This window comes from Salmo salar, chromosome ssa04 (assembly GCF_905237065.1).
Source record: "Salmo salar chromosome ssa04, Ssal_v3.1, whole genome shotgun sequence".
In the NCBI taxonomy this organism is placed as follows: Eukaryota; Metazoa; Chordata; class Actinopteri; order Salmoniformes; family Salmonidae; genus Salmo; species Salmo salar.
This window is the reverse complement of record NC_059445.1, coordinates 38,289,356-38,308,669: the sequence shown is the minus strand read 5'-3', so window position 1 is coordinate 38,308,669 and position 19,314 is coordinate 38,289,356. Positions and strand designations below refer to the sequence as shown.

Genomic DNA, 19,314 nt, shown 5'->3' with positions numbered 1-19,314 from the left:
TCCTATGACGGTGCCACATTCTACTGCCAATGTTTGTCTATGGTCCATGGCTGTGTGTTCAATTAAAAAAGAAATAAAAAATGAAAATGTATACACCTGTCCACAACGGTTGTGGCTGAAATAGCCAATCCACTAATTTGAAGGGGTGTCCACATACTTTTGTGTATATACAGTGCATTCGGAAAGTATTCAGACCCCATGACTTTCCACATTTTTGTTAAGTTACAGCATTTATTCTAAAATGGATTAAATTGTTTTTTTCCCGCTCAAACTACACACAATACCCCATAATGACAAAGCAAAAATGCTTTATTTTATTTACTCATCACACTTACCCACTTCAACAAAGTCTGAATACTTATGTATGACCCTGCAAGCTTGACACACCTGTATTTTGGGAGTTTCTCCCATTCTCTGTAGATCCTCTCGCTCTGTCAGGTTGGATGGGGAGCGTCGCTGCACAGGTATATTCAGGAGAGATGTTCGATTGGGTTCAAGGCCACTCAAGGACATTCAAAGACTTGTCCCGAAGCCACTTCTGTGTTGTCTTGGCTGTGTGCTTAGGGTCATTGTCCTGTTGCAAGGTGAACCTTCGCCCCAGTCTGAGGACATTAGCACTCTGGAGCAGGTTTTCATCAAGGATCTCTGTATACTTTGCTCTGTTGATCCTGACTAGTCTCCCAGTCCCTGCTGCTGAAAAACATCTACACATCATGATACTGCCACCACCATGCTTCACCATAGAGATGGTGCCAGGTTTCCTCCAGACGTGACGCTTGGTATTCAGGCCAAAGAGTTTCATCATACCAGAGAATCTTGTTTCTCATGGTCTGAGAGTCTTTAAGTGCCTTTTGGCAACTACAAGCGGGCTGTTGTGCCTTTTTTACTGAGCAGTGGCTTCCATCTTCCAACTCTACCATAAAGGCCTGATTAGTGGAGTTTTGCAGAGATTAATGTCCTTCTGGAAGATTCTCCCATCTCCACACAGGAAATCTGGAGCTCTGTCAAAGTGACCATCGCGTTCTTGGTCAGCTCCCTGACCAAGGTCCTTCTCCCCCGATTGCTCAGTTTGGCCGGGCGGCCGGCTCTAGGAAGAGTCTCGGTGGTTCCAAACTTCTTCCATTTAAGAATGATGGAGGCCACTGTGTTCTTGGGGACCTTCAATGCTGCAGACACAATCCTGTCTTGGAGCTCTATGGATGTGGATGTGGATCGAGCGGGCTTCTCCATCTGTCGGAGGCCTGCACCAGGTGCCGGGAACAACAGGCTCAAGTTATCCTGCCACTCGCTCATCCGTAAAGGGTTCTTCGAAGCGTGGGAGTGGACGGATTTCCTCATCCTTCTCGCCAGCCGTGATGTTTGGGCAGCTCCATGGTAAGAAATGTAACCGTTCCTGGTGCAAAAACAATGCCTTATCCCGAAGCTCGAGAAAATGACATTTACTAAGCTGCTCTCGAATGTACTACGTCAGGACATCTATCGTAGTCCATATGGGTTTTAATGACATTGTGAAGGGCAGCTCTGAAAAGTTGAAACTGGATTTTAAAGAGCTGATTGACTCTGCTAGACACTAACAAGAGACCCATCATCTCTGGCCCTGTGTCCTCTCTGAATCGAGGCACTGAACGCTTTAGCAGGATTCTTTCTCTTCACAACTGGCTACGTGATTATTGCAGCTCAATGGGTGTAACTTTTGTTGACAATTTCGATACCTTTTGGAAACAAAACACGTTTTATAAGGAGGACGGGATCCATCCAAATCATTTGGGATCCTGGATCCTTTCACAGCTCTATAAGGCTGCGTTGAGACAATGCCTTATCAATGACCCCAGCCCAGTTGAGCTAATCCCTACCATTGTGACGCAGAGTTGTCATAATGCTTCAGCAAATATACATTACACCAGGGGCGTTGGTAGACACAATGTAAGTAACCTAATTTATGTCCCTTTAACTGCCCTGAATGCCTCTACTGATCCAACAGCTATTGCATGCAGTAATCATGTAACTATGAACCAGATTTAAACTGTTAGCACTAAGCCGGTGTGACCTAGGAGGAAGTCCACTGTGAGCAGCTCACCCTGCACTAACATAAAGAACATGAGCACATCTACTGCTGCTAAAGCTTCCCAGTAAAGCAATGCAAGCAAGTAAGCATCCCAGAAGAAAAGTGCTCAAAATAGCCCATGTTAACATATGTAGCTTAAGGATCGAGGTTCATGAAATCAATAATTTGCTAGTAACAGATGACATTCGTAGTCAGAATATCTCTGAAACTCACTTAGATAATACCTTTGATACAGTGGTAGCAATACAAGGTTATAACATTTACAGAAAATGTAGAAATGCCGATGGTGGAGGTGTTGTTTATTTTCTGAACCAGATTCCTGTAAAGATTAGAGGATCTCATGTCAAATACTGTTGAAGTAATATGGCTACGGGTTCATCTGCCTCATTCTGGTGGGAAGCTGCTGTAGACCACCAAGCGTGAAATGCTTGATAATGTATGTGATATCAACAGAGGTATATTTTCTGGGTGATTTTTAAATATTGACTAGCTTTCATCAAGCTGCCCACTCAAGAAAAAGCTTCAAACTGTAACCAGTGCCTGCAACCTGGTTCAGGTTATCAGTCAACCTACCAGGGTAGTTACAAACAGCACAGGAAAGAAATCATCAACATGTATTGATCACATCTTTACTAATGCTGCAGAAATGTACTTGAAAGCAGTATCCATTGGATGTAGTGATCACAATATAGTAGCCAAATCAAGGAACACCAAAGTTCCAAAGGCTGGGCCTAATATAGTGTATAAGAGGTCATACAAGAAGTTTTGTAGTGATTCCTATGTTATTGATGTAAAGAATCTGTTGGTCCGTAATGAGGAGCAAACAGACACTGCACTTGACACATTTATGAAATTGCTTATTCCAGTTGCTAATAAGCATGCACCATTTCAGAAAATGACAACAAAAAAACTGTTAAATCCCTTAGGATTGATGAGGAACTGAAAAATGGTATGGTTGAGAGGGATGAGGCAAAAGGAATGGCAAATCGGGCTGCACAACCGATTGGCAAACATATTGAGAAATCATGTGACTGAAACGAAGAAACTACACTATGAAACAAAGATCAATGAAATAGAGAATGATAGTAAAAAGCTTTGGAGCACCTTAAATGAAATATTGGGAAAAAGGAAAACTCGGCTCCATCATTATTTGAATCAGATGGCTCATTCATCACAAAACCAACTACTTTGCTAATTTTGCCAATTAAAAAAATCATTAAACTTAGGCATGACATGCCAGCAACAAATGCTGACACTACACATCCAAGTATATCTGACCAAATTATGAAAGACAAGTATTGTCATTTTAAATTCCGTGAAGTTAGCGTAGAAGAGGTGATAAAATTGTGTATCAACAATGACAACTTGGATGGAAAATTACCGAGGACAATAGTGGATGATATTGCCACTCCTATTTGCCATATTTTCAATTTAAGCCTACTAGAATTTGTGTGCCCCCAGGCTTGGAGGGAAGCAAAAGTCAATCCACTACCTAAGAATAGTAAAGCCCCTTTTACTGGCTCAAATAGCTGACTAATTAGCCTGTTACCAACCCTTAGGTAACTTTTGGGGAAAAATTGTGTTTGACCAGATACAATCTAGATACTGTTTTACAATAAACAAATTGACAACAAACTTTTTAAGCATGCTTATAGAGAAGGACATTCAACAAGCACAGCACTTACACAAATGCCTGAGAGAAATGATGATAAGATTGTGGGGGCTGTTTTGTTAGACTTCAGTGCGGCTTTAGACATTATCGATCATAGTCTGCTGCTGGAAAAACGTATGTGTAATGGCTTTACACCCCCTGCTATATTGTGGATAAAGAGTTACCTGTAACAGAACACAGAGGGTGTTCTTTAATGGAAGCCTCTCCAACATAATCCAAGTAGAATAAGGAATTCCCCAGGGCAGCTGTCTAGGCCCATTTACTTTTTAAATCTTTACTAATGAATTGCCACTGACTTTGAGTAAAGCCAGAGTGTCTATGTATGCGGCTGACTCAACACTATACATGTCAGCTACTACAGCGACTGAAATGACTGCAACACTTGCCACCCACTCTTTGTTAAGGAATAAGTTAGTCCTAAATATTTCTAAAACTAAAAGCATTGTATTTGTGACAAATCATTTACTAAACCTCAACTAAATATTGTAATAAATAATGTGGAAATTGAGCAAGTTGAGGTGACTAAACTGCTTGGAGTAACACTAGATTGTAAACTGTCATGGTCAAAACATAATGATACAACAGTAGCTAGGATGGGGAGAAATCTGTCAAAAATAAAGCACTGCTCTGCATTCTTAACAGCACTATCAACAAGGCAGGTCCTACAGGCCCTAGTTTTGTCGCACCTTAACTACTGTTCAGTCGTGTGGTCCGGTGCCACAAATAAGGACTTAGGAAAACTGCAATTGGTTCAGAACAGGGCAGCACGGCTAGCCCTTGTATGTACACAGATAGCTAATATGAATAATATGCATGTCTGTCTCTCCTGGCTCAAAGTGGAGGGGAGATTGACTTCATCACTACTTGTATTTAAGAGAGGTATGGACATGTTAAATGCACCGAGCTGTCTGTTTGATCTACTGGCGTACAGCTCGGACACCCATGCATACCCCACAAGACATACCACGAGGTCTCTTCAGTCCCCAAGTCCAGAACAGACTATGGAAGGCGCACAGTACTACATAGAGCCATGACTACATGGAACTCTATTTCACATCAATTAGCTTGTGCAAGCAGTAAAATTAGATTTTAAAAATAAAACGGATGAAAAAAACACCTTATGGAACAGCGGGGACTATGAAGCATCTCAAAGATGCATACACACACACACATGGATTTTGTACTGTAGATTTGTGGAGCAGGGGCCTGAGGACACACAGTGTGTTGGGAAATCTGTGAATGCCTTGGCAGCAGCTAATGGGGATCCATAATAAATACAAATACGGATAATTCCTTCGAATCTGACATGCACTGTCAACTGTGGGAACTGTGTGTGCCTTTCCAAATCATGTCCATTCAATAGAATTTACCACAGGTGGACTCCAATCAAGTTGTAGAAATGTCTCGAGGATGATGTTTCCATTGAAACAGGATCTGAGCTCAATTTCGAGTCTCATAGCAAAGGGTATGAATACTTATTTACATAAGGTATTTTTATATTTAATACATTTGCAAATGTTTCAAAAAATCTGTTTTCGGTTTGTCATTGTGGGGTATTGTGAGTAGATTTGCTTATTTATTTAGTACATTTTAGAATAAGGCTGTAACGTGGAAAAGGGTGAGGGGTCTGAGTACATTCTGAACGCACTGTATAGTATACTTTGACCTTGGTGCTGCTTCCTCATTCTGAGCAAAGCTATCCACGAACCAGACACCTTATTTCCAGTCTCGTAATTTGTCCTCGATATTATGTACAGTTAAAGTCAGTTTACATACACCTTAGCCAAATACATTTAAACTCACAATTCCTGACATTTAATCCTAGTATAAAATCCCTGTCTTAGGTTAGTTAGGGTCACCACTTTATATTAAGAATGTGAAATGTCAGAATAATAGTAGCGAGAATGATTTATTTCAGATTTGATTTCTTTCATCACATTCCCAGTGGGTCAGAAGTTTACATACACTCAATTAGTATTTGGTAGCATTGCCTTTAAATTATTTAACTTGGGTCAAAGATTTCGGGTAGCCTTCCACAAGCTTCCCACAATAAGTTGGGTGAAGTTTGGCCCATTCCTCCTGACAGAGCTGGTGTAACTGAGTCAGGTTTGTAGGCCTCCTTGCTCGCACACGCTTTTTCAGTTCTGCCCGCAAATGTTCTATGGGATTGAGGTCAGGGCTTTGTGATGGCTACTCCAATACCGTGACTTTATTGTCCTTAAGCCATTTTGCCACAACTTAGGAAGTATGCTTGGGGTCATTGTCCGTTTGGATGACCCATTTGCGACCAAGCTTTAACTTCCTGACTGATGTCTTGAGATGTTGCTTCAATATATCCACATTATTTTCCACCCTCATGATGCCATCTATTTTGTGAAGTGCACCAGTCCATCCTGCAGCAAAGCACCCCCACAACATGATGCTGCCACCCCCGTGCTTCATGGTTGGGGTGGTGTTCTTCGGCTTGCAAGCTTCCCCCTTTTTCCTCCAAACATAATGATGGTCATTATGGCCAAACAGTTATAGTTTTGTTTCATCAGACCAGAGGACATTTCTCCAAAAAGTACGATCTTTGTCCCCATGTGCAGTTGCAAACCGTAGTCTGGCTTTTTTATGGCAGTTTTGGAGCAGTGGCTTCTTCCTTGCTGAGAGGCCTTTCAGGTTATGTCGATATAGGACTCGTTTTACTGTGGATATAGATACTTTTGTACCGGTTTCCTCCAGCATCTTTACAAGGTCCTTTGCTGTTGTTCTGGGATTGATTTGCACTTTTCGCACCAAAGTACGTTCATCTCTAGGAGACAGAACGCGTCTCCTTTCTGAGCGGTATGACGACTGCGTGGTCCCATGGTGTTTATACTTGCAGACTATTGTTTGTACAGATGAACGTGGTACCTTCAGCCATTTGGGAATTGCTCCCAGGGATGAACCAGACTTGTGGAGGTCTACCATTTTTTTTCTTAGGTCTTGGCGGATTTCTTTTGATTTTCCCATGATGTCAAGCAAAGAGGCACTGAGTTTGAAGGTAGGCCTTGAAATACATCCATAGGTACACCTCCAATTGACTCAAATTATGTCAATTAGCCTATCAGAAGCTTCTAAAGCCATTCCATTTTCTGGAATTTTCCAAGCTGTTGAAAGGCACAGTCAACTTAATGTATGTAAACTTCTGACCCACTGGAATTGTGATACAGTGAAATAATATGTCTGCAAACAATTGTTGGGAAAATGACGACTGTCATGCACAAAGTAGATGTCCTAACCGACTTGCCAAAACTATAGTATGTTAACAAGAAATTTGTGGAGTGGTTGAAAAACAAGTTTTAATGACTCCAACCTAAGTGGATGTAAACTTCCGACTTCAACTGTATAAACCTATGTACTTTATCGTTTCCTGTAAGTAAAATATACTACTAACGGTCAGTCAGTGGTTTTACTATACTGAACAAAAATATAAATACAACATGTAAAGTGTGGGTCCTGTGTTTCATGAGCTGAAATAAAAGATCCCAGACATTTTCCATACACACAAAAAGCTTATTTCTCTCAAATGTTGTGGTGAAATTTGTTTATATCCCTGTCAGTGAGCATTTCTCCTTTGCAGTTGTGGCATATCAATAAGCTGATTAAACAGCATGATCATTGCACAGGTGCACCTTGCGCTGGGGATAATAAGGCCACTCTAAAATGTGCAGTTTTGTCACAACACAATGACACAGATGTTTTGAGGGAGCATGCAGTTGGTATGCTGACTGCAGGAATGTCCACCAGAGTTGTTGCCAGAAAATGTAATATTCATTTCTCTACCATAAGCTGCCTCCAACATTGTTTTAGAGAATTTGGCAGTACGTCCAACCGGCTTCACAACCACAGACCAGGTGTAACCACGCCAGCCCAGGACCTCCACATCTGGCTTCTTCACCTGCGGAATCATCTGAGACCAGCCACCCAGACAGCTGATGAAACTGAGGAGTGTTTCTGTCTGTAATAAAGCCCTTTTGTGGGGAAAAACTCATTCTGATTGACTGGGCATGGCTCCCAAGTGGGTTGGCCAATGCCCACCCATGTGAAATCCATAGATTAGGGCCTAATACATTTATTTCAATTGACTGATTTCATTACATGAACTCAGTAAAATCGTTGAAATTGTTGTATGTTGCGTTTTATATTTCTGTTCGGTATATTTGATCGTTTTGTAAAGTTTGTTGTGCGGCAAGTCACGCTGCTTAGCTAGGGGGGAAAAAAGGAGGAATTCACTGGCTTTTTGGTTTTGAAATTTATTTTGTAGCTCCTGTCACTTATTTAATTTCTGTGTGTGTCGTCATTCTTTTGGTATTCTTGGGATATTTAGAAACATTTTATTTTTCACCGTTGGTTGTCGTAAGGTCAGTAGCCTCATGGTGGTGGTTCTTTTGAAGTGGAGGACTGCTGCTCATTGTTACTCAGGGGAGGTTTAGTGAATGCATTGCACTTTGTTTCTAGCTACACATTCTAGTTAAATGAATAGTTTTAAGCTGTGGATAGGCCAGTGTGTGCTCTTGTACTGGGTAATGAGTGAATGTGTTCAATGTATTTCCACATGTTTGTGATGGATGATGTACACTACATGGCCACAAGTAGGTGGACACCCCTTCAAATGAGTGGATTCGGCTATTTAAGCCACAAACAGGTGTATAAAATTGAGCACACCGCCATGCAATCTCCATAGACAGACATTTACAGTAGAATTGCCTTACTGAAGAGCTCAGTGACTTTCAATGTGGCACAGTCATAGGATTCCACCTTTCTAACAAGTCTGTTAGTCAAATTTCTGCCCTGGTAGAGTTGCCCCGTCAACTGTAAGGGCTGTTATTGTGAAGTGGAAACGTCTAGGCGCTACAATGGCTCAGCCGCGAAGTGGTAGGTCACAAGTTCCTCGGTTGCAACACTCCCTACCGAGTTCCAAACTCTGGAAGCAACATCAGCACAATAACTGTTTGTCAGGAGCTTCATGAAATTGGTTTCCATGGCCAGCAGCCGCACGCAAGCCTAAGAGCGCAATGCCAAGTGTCGGCTGGAGTGGTGTAAAACTCGCCACCATTGGACTCTGCAGCAGTGGAAATGCGTTCTTTGGAGTGATGGATCACGCTTCACCATCTGGCAGTCCTACGGATGAATCTGGGTTTGGTGGATGCCAGGACAACACTACCTGCCCAAATGCAGTGCCAACTGTAAAGTTTGGTGGAGGAGGAATAATGGTTTGTGGCTGTTTTTCATGGTTCGGGCTAGGCCCCTTAGTTCCAGTGAAGGGAAATCTTAAGGCTACAGCATACAATTACATTTTAGACGATTCTGTACTTGCAACTTTGTGGCAACAGTTTGGGGAAGGCCCTTTCCTATTTCAGCATGACAATGCCTTTGCACAAAGTGAGGTCCATACAGAAATGGTTTGTCGAGATCGGTGTGGAATAACTTGACTAGCCGGCAGAGCCCTGATCTCAACCCCATCGATCACCTTTGGGATGAATTGGAACGCCGACTGCAAGCCTGAAATTATAATTTTTGATACCAACAGAAATACAAAACAGATTTTTCGATGCTCAATCAATTCTGAGCGACGCTGTCCACGACCCAGACACCTTTTTCCCAGTCTCATATATATATATATATATATATATATTCTCTTGTTTTACAGGATACTATTATCTGTTGACCTAGTCCTAAGCCGGGACCTGTTTCACCTAGCATCACCAACACACGCACTACAAATCATTTATTCAAATTGGTCATGGATGTGTGTTTTGGCGGTGGATGAGAATACAATGTATTTTCTTGAATAAACTGGCACACAGTTTCCTACTTTGATTTTAGGAGCAGCATGGACAGTTGAATAAACCTTTTCAGATGTCGTCATGATAAATGTTTTCAATGAAATACACCATCTTAACATTTTATTTGGCACACTTTTTTTTTTTTTTTGCAGACCATGTCTCCAAAGGAGAAGTCAAAGTTTGAGGACCAGGCGAAGCAGGACAAAGCTCGCTATGATTCGGAAATGATGAGCTATGGTCCTCCTGGGAAGAGGGGCAAGAAGGCGAAGAAGGATCCTAGTGCTCCAAAGAGACCTCCGTATGTCTATTCCTAAAATACTGTAATCATCTATGCGTAACTCAATATTAGGAAGGTGTTCCTAATGCTTGGTATTCTCAGTGTATATTGGTTTATGCTGATTTATTATAGACAATTCCAGAGTCGGCCTTATGTTTTTGCGGGCCCTAAGTGCGAGATTTGGTACGGGGGCCCCCCACCTCACGAGGTAAACATTTTAGTGGTCCCCTCTTGACAGCGGAGAGGAATTTCAGTTTTAAAGTTAAGTTCATGGCAAAATGCGTAGAACTGCAGGGAGTGGAGAGAATTTGGCTGTTTTTAAAACTACACTGAACAAAGATATATAAATGTAAAGTGCTAGTCTCATGTTTCATGAGCTGAAATAAAAGATCCCAGAAATGTTCCATACGTACAAAGCTTATTTCTCAAAAATGTTTTGCACAAATTTGTTTACATCCCTGTCAGTGAGCATTTAATATTTTGACAAAATAATCCATCCACCTGACAGGTGTGGCATATCAAGAAGCTGATTAAACAGCGTGATCATTAAACAGAGGCACCTTGTGCTGGGGATAATAAGGCCACTCTAAAATGTGCTGTTTTGCCACATAACACACTGCCACAGATGTCTCAACTTTTGATGGAGCGTGCAATTGGCATGCTGACTGCAGGAATGTCCACCAGAACTGTTGCCAGAAAATTCAATATTAATTTCTTTACCATAAGCTGCCTCCAACGTCATTTTAGAGAATTTGGCAGTACGTCCAACTGGCCTCACAACCGCAGAACACGTGTAACCACGTCTGCCCAGGACCTCTACATCTGTCTGCTTCACCGGCGGGATTGTTGTTGTTGGGGGGGGGGGGGGGGGTGGGGGTGGGGGGGGGGATTTCTGTCTTTAATAAAGCTGTTTTGTGGGGGAAAACTCATTCTGATTGGCTTGGCCTGGCTCCCAAGTGGGTGGGCCTATTTTTTTCCTTCATAATATTTTCATGCATTTCTACAAATTTTGCCATGGGCTGGAGAGAAGTTTTGAAGCTAATTTCCTGTAATTCTACACATTTTGCCTCATGTCATGTTCATATGATATCTGAGTGAGAGTACCTAACAAAATCAATGGGGGCCCCCTGGAGGTCAGGGCCCCTGGACACATGCCCTGTTTGCCTGGTCAGTAATTACTACAAGGTGTAGATAGCTGGCTTGACTAACTTACTAATACAAACCCATTTTTAGCTGACATTAACTACTTGAGTGACTGACATTACATGAGATACTGCTGATGCGCTACCATATTTCAAAATTGCACCTTGTGTATTACACTAACTCAGCAAAATTGTGAATTTGGGTTGGGGGCCCCCTAGCGGCTGGGGCCTTAAGCGACCGCTTATGTCACTTATGCCCAGGACCGGCCCTGGAAAATTCAAAGTATGATACATTTTTGAAGTCCTGCAACCATCAGTAACGACTGCATTCCTTCTCTTATACAGATCAGGGTTCTTTGTTTTCTGTGCTGAGCAGCGCCCCAAGATCAAAGCCCAACACCCAAGCTTTGGCATTGGAGATGTGGCCAAGAAGCTTGGAGAGATGTGGAACAATTTGACAGACTCCAATAAGCAGCCATATCTTGCCAAAGCCAACAAACTCAAGGAAAAATACAAAAAGGTAACGCCAATGGGTACTCCTTATTTGTCTCAAAGGAAATGTAATTGAATGGGATTTTTACCACTGTAAGTGGTCTGACTGTTGTGTCAGACCCTATATGCATGGAATCACTGGCTAAATATTACAAAACCTGTGATTTTTTTTTTTCTCCAAGGGATTGAAAATGTGACTTATTTAAGACACCTTTTGCTTACTGTTTCTAGGATGTGGCAGATTACAAAGGAGGAAAAGGAAAACCGGGCGGGGCAGGAGCCTCTAAATCGAAGAAGGCTGAAGACGACGATGATGAGGAAGATGACGAGGAAGATGACGAGGAAGATGAGGATGACTAATAGAAAAGGGTATTGTGGTTTGTTAAGACACTGGCCATTTAGATGTGAGCACACACATCTGTAGGTTTCACCTAGTTCACCTGTCCCAGAAGAAAACGAAATCAAATTGGTTTTGAAACTGGTTTCTCACTGCAGTTTCTTTCTGGCTGTCATTTTGAGTCTTTAACACTTTGCTCTCCAGTGTTTTTCCTGATCCCTTTTGCTTTTTTTTCAGTTGAACAAACCTATTCACAGTGATAGCATAAGGGTTCATACCCTATACAATACTTGTATGGTGATGTGTATGCTACTATATGGTTATTGAAATAGATTCAGATTTTATTTTTCTATTTGACAGGGATCCACATTTCATGGAATTGTACGTTTGTGTTTGAGGGAATTGTATGTGTATCTAGACACAAAATCCATAGACTTGAGGTAGATGTCCAGTCTGACAATCAGGTATTCAGGTAACATTGTCCGTGGCCTATTATGCCAACCACCTGTGTGTTTGAGGCAGGACATTTCACTGTGTTATGGCTGAAAGGAATGATGATGAAATGGGTCCTATGTTTTTTGGTGTTGTTCATTTGGATAAGTGGAATGACATTTTAGATGTTAACATTTCTCCATCTCTTGACCAATGGTGACAATACATCTGTTGGACAAGGTGGGAGTTTTTCTTTGCACCTGCACAATTTGTTTTGTATGCCTCTGATCTAAAAATAAATAATTACGTTTTTACGTTCTGTGTGGATCCAAATTGATTCATTCCCTCTATGGAAATGACCGTTTTTTGTATTTTTGTGGCCTTTCTTTAGCGGTAAATGTATTAAACTTTATGCAACATTGTAGTATTTTGATTTTACATTTTAACATTTAGCAGATGCTCTTATCCATAGCAACTTGCACTACTGTTGTGACAGGCATGCATATCTTAGTAGCAACTTTTAAAACTCATTATTACACTTAATAAGAAAATGTCACAATTCTGAGAATTAAAAAATGTAGCTGCTCAGAAGTATTCTTATCTTTAAGAAATTGTATGCTTTGGGCCCTGAAAGTGCTCCCTGGAAAGCCACTATCCGCAATTGATTGAGTCCTGGATTTAATCTTCAAGGTTAATAATTCATTTTTTAAATAGCTCCTCCCATTGAGTTTCGAGACTATAATCTGCAACCCACCTTTCCCCACATGCACTACACCAAATACGCTGCACAATGTAGTTGAACACGTTCCTCTTTTGTAGGTTATTTATTATCCAACAAAAAGTTTGCCCGAAAAGTCAAAAGGTTTCATCATATCCGATTCGTATCAGTGAACGTGCATCGCTGACTCTCCGGACACAATGGGCGTGGAGGAGGAATGTGCATTACATCCCATGACCGACGCAATCATAAACCTCACTGCTGGGGCAGCAGGCAAGTAAAACTTTTTTTTTTTTTTAAATCTTTAATTACTTCAATTACCTAGCATCACAAACGTTTCCATAGGTTTAAGCCTTGATGACTCTTGACTGACACACGTAGAACACAAGGTTGTTTTGTTGTCCAGTGGAAACATCTAGTGAAGGATAAAGCTGAACAGGATGGCTGTCATTCAGAAAATGTTAACTTTTTAACCATGAACATGAAAAAAAGAGTGGAAGAAAAGGTTGAGGTCCTTCATGGTGACCCTGGAAATCTCTCCTCTCACATAGGGGGTGTTGCGTGTGTGCTGAGTGGTCAGCCCTTCGACACGGTCAAGGTGAAGATGCAGACGTTCCCCAGCCTGTACCGTGGCTTCCTGGACTGTTCCCTGAAGACATACCGCCACAACGGGCTTCGGGGGCTCTACCAGGGAAGTGTGCCTGCTTTACTGGCCAACGTGGCAGAGAACGCTGTGCTCTTCGCCTGCTACGGGACCTGCCAGCAGCTCACCAGGAGAGTCTTTGGGCTGGAGAAAGGGTCTCACCTCAGGTTGAGGCAACAGAGGATCTCTGTCTTAGCATTCTCATCTCATCCCTCTCCCCATTCACCATGTGTCTGGCTGAGTGCTTAAAAAACATGCAAAGTGGTCTCTTCATCTGTTATTGTGTTTTGCTGCTGTTTCTCTTTGCTCTCCTGTAATCTCTCGCTCGTTGTCTATAACGTCTTTGTCACAGTGACCTGCAGAATGCCCTGTCTGGGTCCCTGGCGTCTGTCTTCTCCTCGCTGGTTTTGTGTCCCACAGAGCTGGTGAAGTGTCGCATGCAGGCCGTGCATGAGATGAGCATGGTTGGAAAGACCTCCCTTGCGTCACACATGTAAGCATCACAACTCTTCTGTGGACAGTACAACTGGATCATGTTGTCATTGTGGTTCAACACAAATAGTATACGTGGGTGGCAGGTCATCTCTTATTGCTTATCTTTCAGAAACACGTGTTAGTTGGTGAATGAAATATGTCTCAGGAAACCATATTACCTTAGGGTTCTACTCCAAAGCACATTATGCATAACTAAGACGTTGTGTGATGTGATAATAGATGATGTGTTTGGCTGTATTCTGGTGCTCTCCTCGCAGTTCCACCTGGTCGGTGGTGAGGGACATATTGAAGACAGATGGTCCTCAAGGCCTCTTCCAGGGAATGACCAGCACCTGGCTCAGAGAGGTGCCTGGATACTTCCTCTTCTTTGGGGGCTATGAGATCTGCAGATCCCTCTTTACAAAGCCTGGCCAGTCCAAGGATGAGTTGGGTGAGTCCATTCCTTACGACTCCAATGAAGGGATTCAACTTCTCATTTAGCTATTCAGCAAACTCCAGATTAGATAAGATGTCGACGGTATAGCTTTACTCAACTGATTTGATTTGTTTTCTGTCTTTGATAGATGCTGTCCCGCTGTTAATCAGTGGAGGAGTTGGTGGGGCCGCCTTTTGGTTGGCAGTGTACCCCATTGATTCAGTCAAATCCAGAATCCAGGTTCTATCGATGTCAGGCAAGCAGGCTGGGTTTATCAGAACACTGCTCTGTATCATGAGGACAGAAGGTGAGAGCATACCACATTATTTTTCATAATCTGATTCTATTCCCCCTTCTAACTGCGGGCGTTCTGTCAATCTCAAATGTGTTCATCGATAAACTTCTGATTGCGTTATTTGCCCTATCATTTGCTTATTTACTCATGTTGGCAGCTTTCTTTTCGAGGTAACAGAAATGAATGAACTCACTAGCTCACAGAAGATTAGGATTGTCCCTCATAGTGCAGGCTCGTAATAATGGCTGGAACGGAGTGAATGGAATGGCATCAAGCACATTTGATGTACTTGATACCGTTCTTCGTATTCCGCTCCAGCCGTCACCATGAGGCCGTCGTCCCCAATTAAGGTGCCACCAATCTCCTGTGGTGCCTCGGCTTTTGTAGTTTGAGCTCCTTTAGGTTTCACATGTACAGGCTGTTATGCGTCCACGCATGATGTGCTTGATGATGTATTGTCCCTGTTCCAGGGGTTCCTGCTCTGTATTGTGGTCTAACCCCTACCGTCCTGCGGGCCTTCCCCTCCAACGGAGCTCTATTCCTGGCTTATGAGTGGACCAGAAGAACCCTCATCAACCACACATCTACAGCCTGAGTTTGTAGGGCTGGAGCAAGAGGTTTGTGAATTCAAATTCCCCAACATTCATCAACATCTACAGTATAAACCTGAATACTGAAAGTTGAAAAATAAAACGACATTCAGAATTTGTGGTAACCTCTGATCTTGTTTTGAACATGTTTTCTATGCTGGGTCAATAGGTTTAATGTCCAGCTACAGAACCTGATGAGTCAGTATTCAATCAATGGACTCCATGCAATCCAACAACATTCCACCCACTTCCCGAGACATGCATCACACTATTTTAGACAGGATGTGTTGTCAACTAGTGGAACGCAATTATAAAAAAAAATGTCCATGTATTTACTGTATATATGTGTACATAAAAGCCTTTCATATTTTCTATTTTATTGAACCTTTATTTAATCAGGCAAGTCCGTTAAGAACAAAATCTTATTTACAATGACGGCCTACCCAGGCCAAACCCTAACCCGGACAACGCTGGGCCAATTGTGCGCCGCCCTGTGGGACTCCCTATTACGGCCGGTTGTGATACAGTCTGCATTTGAACCAGGGTCTGTAGTGGCGCCTCTAGCACTGAGATGCAGTGCCTTAGACTGTTACGCCACTCAGGATGTGACTACACCACTGATCAACAACATTGTTTTTTTGTTATGTTTGTTATTTTTCTACATGAGATATACACACGGGGAACAAAACATTCAAGAACACCTGCTCTTTCCATGACACACACTGACCAGGTGGATTCAAGTGAGAGCTATGATCCCTTATTGGCGTCACTTGTTAAAGGGGAGGAGACAGGTTAAGGAAGGATTTTTAAGCCTTGAGACAATTGCGACGTGAATTGTGTACGTGTTCCATTCAGAGGCTGAATGGACAAGACAAAAAATGTAAGCGCCTTTGAACGGGGTATGGTAGAAGGTGCCAGGCGCAATGGTTTGTGTCAAGACCTGCAACGCTGCTGTGTTTTTCACACTCAACAGTTTCCCATGTGTACCAGGAATGGTCCACCACCCAAAGGACATCCAGCCAACTTGGCAACTGTGGGATTGGGAAGCGTTGGCGTCAGCATGGGCCAGCATCCTGGCCCATGTTGACGCTTTCAACACCGAAGTCCATGCCCCAACGAATTGAGGCTGTTCTGAGCAGTGGAGGCTGTTGAGGGGAGAACGGCTCATAATAACGGGATGGCATCAAACACCTGGAAACCGTGTGTTAGATTTTTATTGATACCATTCCACTGATTCCGATCCAGTGGAATGGGGGGGGGGGGGTGCAACCCAATATTAGGAAGGTGTTTCCTAATGTTTGGTGTACTTAGTGAATATTACAGTCAAGTCAAGTATTATGCCTTCTTTATCATGACGGAGAAGCTACTGTATGTATGATATGGACAACAATGTGTTCTTTTGAACATCTGAATCTAATCCAAACTTTAAGTAACGAGATGTTAGGTAATGGGAACACTGGATTGAATTTCTTTTTAAGGTGACTGTTCAAATTCTTCAAACTTTTCCAAGCTTTTTTTTTTCTCCTAGGTCAGCAGACGAACTGGTCGTCTGATATTTTCTTTGCTGTCAGTGTGAAAGCGGGGTATCCTACGAAGCAGGTTTGAGGAGTTAGCGAGGGAGCTTTGGTCAACTCTGAGTTCATCTCGGGATAACCGGTCATACGAAAGTGGCTCACCTTTTAGCCAGGTACATTTCTATGGCAACGAAACCTAACTCAGGTTAACCTGAGTTAGCCTCTGGGGCAGGCTAACTCATGGCTAACTCCACTTACCTTGAATGAAGTGACTGAGCCGCGAGTTGAGGACCAATGAAATCAGATTCCCATCCCCTTCATTTGAGGAAGATGACTGATTAAATATTTTATTAATCAAATGTTTGAAAAAGGAAAGCGCACACTGCTCTTGATAGTATCACTGATCTTTAACAAGCTTACATGAGCTTTAATAAGCTTATTAAAGATCAGTGATAGTCTCCGGTTTCCTTTTTCATTCATCTTGTTCATCTGTTGCCACGCACCTGCAAAAAGATTGCTCAGATGTGCGAGTGCCTTTTTGAATATTAATCAAATGTTTGTTTTGTGTAAAAAAAAAACATAACGTACACGTTTGATGTCAGAATGCATTTTAAACTTTTGTATGACTTAATAAAGCAAATATTGATAGGAAGGTGCTTGTGCATTGATAAGAACACCAAAGATGGCGTTAACAATAAGTAATAAAATAAAGATGGCACTTCGAAAAGCCTATTTCACACCATAGCCTGCTGAATTGCAAGACAACTTTTTATTTAATTTTCGACACAAACGAAAAAGCGGCTAGATACATTTTTCAGCATTGTCTCAATAAAGGCTTTGGCGTTTGACTAGCCATGTGCGACATGCACATGCAGTTACAAGCCTGCTAAAGTTAAGAGGCAGGCGGACGAGCAATATTCACTGTCGCAGTAGGCCTACGGATGATGCCTGAGCTGGAATTAGAAGCTAACTGAAGTTGGTTAGCTTTAGAAAACTCTGAGTAGATATAGCTTGCTTCGTACAACACCCATTTCGACATGTCATCATTTACCTCAGCGCATTCAAAGTACAGTGGGTTCACATCAACTGTCCACCAAGTTTCAACTTTGGGATAGATCAAATACAATACTCTTACACTGTAGTAAGAAAGCATGTTTGTTTCACTCAGTAAACACAGTTTTGTTGAGCATGTGAATATATACTAAACAAAAATATAAACGCAACAGTTCATATAAGGAAATCAGTCAATTGAAATAAATAAGACCCTAATATATAGATTTCACGACTGGGCAGGGGAGCAGGCCCAGCCAATCACCATTTTCTCACCACAAAAGATGATCCCGCAGGTGAAGAAGCCAGATGTGGAGGTCCTGGGCAGGCGTGGTTACACGTGGGCTGCGGGTGTGAGGCCAGTTGGACGTACTGCAAAATTCTCTAAAATGAAGTTGGAGGTGGCTTATGGTAGAGAAATTAACATTGAATTCTCTGGCAACAGCTCTGGTGGACATTCCTGTCGTAATCATGACACTTGCAAACTCCCTCAAAACTTGAGACATCTGTGGCATTGTGTTGTGTGACAAAACAGAACATTTTAGAGTGGCTTTTTATTGTTCCCGAGCACAAGGTGCACTGTGTAATGATCATGCTGTTTAATCAGCTTCTTGATATGCCACACCTGTCAGGTGGATGGATTATCTTGACAAAGGCTAACATGCTCACTAACAGGGATGTAAACAAATTTGTGCACAACGTTTTAGGAAAAAAACCCCCCCCCCGAGAAGCTCCCATTTATTTGACCACGACATAAAAGAAAATCAATTCAATGAAAAGGAGATGTCAGTGTGATACTGCAGTATTATCTGCCCTGTTCTCTCATCTGGGTACAGAGTTGATGAAGTATACTATTATTATTATTATAAAATGTTGACATAAAATGTCGGTTTTGATGATGCATATAATGTTTTTACCCTGATGTCACCTTACAGAGTCCAGACCTTCATCAGTCATTGGTACTGTCTATGAGACTTTGACCACTTGGCAAAAGCACTGTACATTACATACCGTCACTGTTAGACAGCTAATACACCTAGTCGCCTATTGACTGTTTACATGTAAGAAAGGATTTTACAGAGGCGGCGTCAAGACAATTGATTTATCTGCCTCTTCGTAGAAAAGAAGCCTGGCTTTGCTGCTATTTACCATCATATGCCTGCATCGTACTGTACAATACACTAACAGGAACTAGTGTATAGTTTCGTTCCCTTTAAACAGTAATGTCTTGATGCTGAAAGTAAAGGAGAGCCACCTGGAGGTTTACTCAGAATGTTTGTTGTATAACCAGGGCAGGTGTAGTATCACATCAATATCCAATGACAATGTCAGCCAGACGACATTGGAGGATTTAGAGAAGTTGCAGT

The 19,314-nt window shown here is 42.1% G+C and overlaps 2 protein-coding genes across 7 annotated transcripts in view; both read left to right on the top strand.

Annotated features, from left to right (window-relative positions):
• The window catches only part of LOC106602948 (high mobility group protein B3), a 48,158-nt gene extending 35,617 nt beyond the window's left edge, over positions 1-12,541 (top strand). For all 5 annotated transcript variants that reach the window (XM_014195994.2, XM_045716888.1, XM_014195993.2 and 2 more), the window contains 3 exons: positions 9,700-9,845; positions 11,312-11,486; positions 11,690-12,541. In XM_014195994.2, the coding sequence (XP_014051469.2) occupies positions 9,700-9,845; positions 11,312-11,486; positions 11,690-11,818 (450 nt within the window). In that variant the 3' untranslated portion in view covers positions 11,819-12,541. The remainder of the gene's footprint in view (positions 1-9,699; positions 9,846-11,311; positions 11,487-11,689) is intronic.
• Positions 12,542-12,996: 455 nt separating this feature from the next.
• On the top strand, positions 12,997-17,549 carry LOC106602947 (mitochondrial ornithine transporter 1). Of its 2 annotated transcripts, none has more exons than XM_014195988.2 (7): positions 12,997-13,218; positions 13,497-13,755; positions 13,941-14,081; positions 14,341-14,513; positions 14,647-14,805; positions 15,264-15,410; positions 16,912-17,549. In XM_014195988.2, the coding sequence occupies exons 1-6, from the start codon at positions 13,146-13,148 to the stop codon at positions 15,386-15,388; spliced, it is 930 nt and encodes a 309-aa protein (XP_014051463.1). In that variant the 5' UTR covers positions 12,997-13,145; the 3' UTR covers positions 15,389-15,410; positions 16,912-17,549. The 2 variants fall into 2 exon arrangements, with proteins under 2 accessions (XP_014051463.1, XP_014051464.1); XM_014195989.2 differs by lacking the exon at positions 16,912-17,549 and adding an exon at positions 15,553-15,757.
• Positions 17,550-19,314: the final 1,765 nt, after the last annotated feature.

Bases quoted from the DNA above. Each gene is read 5' to 3' on its own strand.
- LOC106602947 (XM_014195988.2), top strand. From the start codon at position 13,146: ATGGGCGTGGAGGAGGAATGTGCATTACATCCCATGACCGACGCAATC. The intron at 13,219-13,496 runs GCAAGTAAAACT...CCTCTCACATAG, and splicing joins CCTCACTGCTGGGGCAGCAG to GGGGTGTTGCGTGTGTGCTG. The intron at 14,082-14,340 runs GTAAGCATCACA...CTCTCCTCGCAG, and splicing joins ACCTCCCTTGCGTCACACAT to TTCCACCTGGTCGGTGGTGA.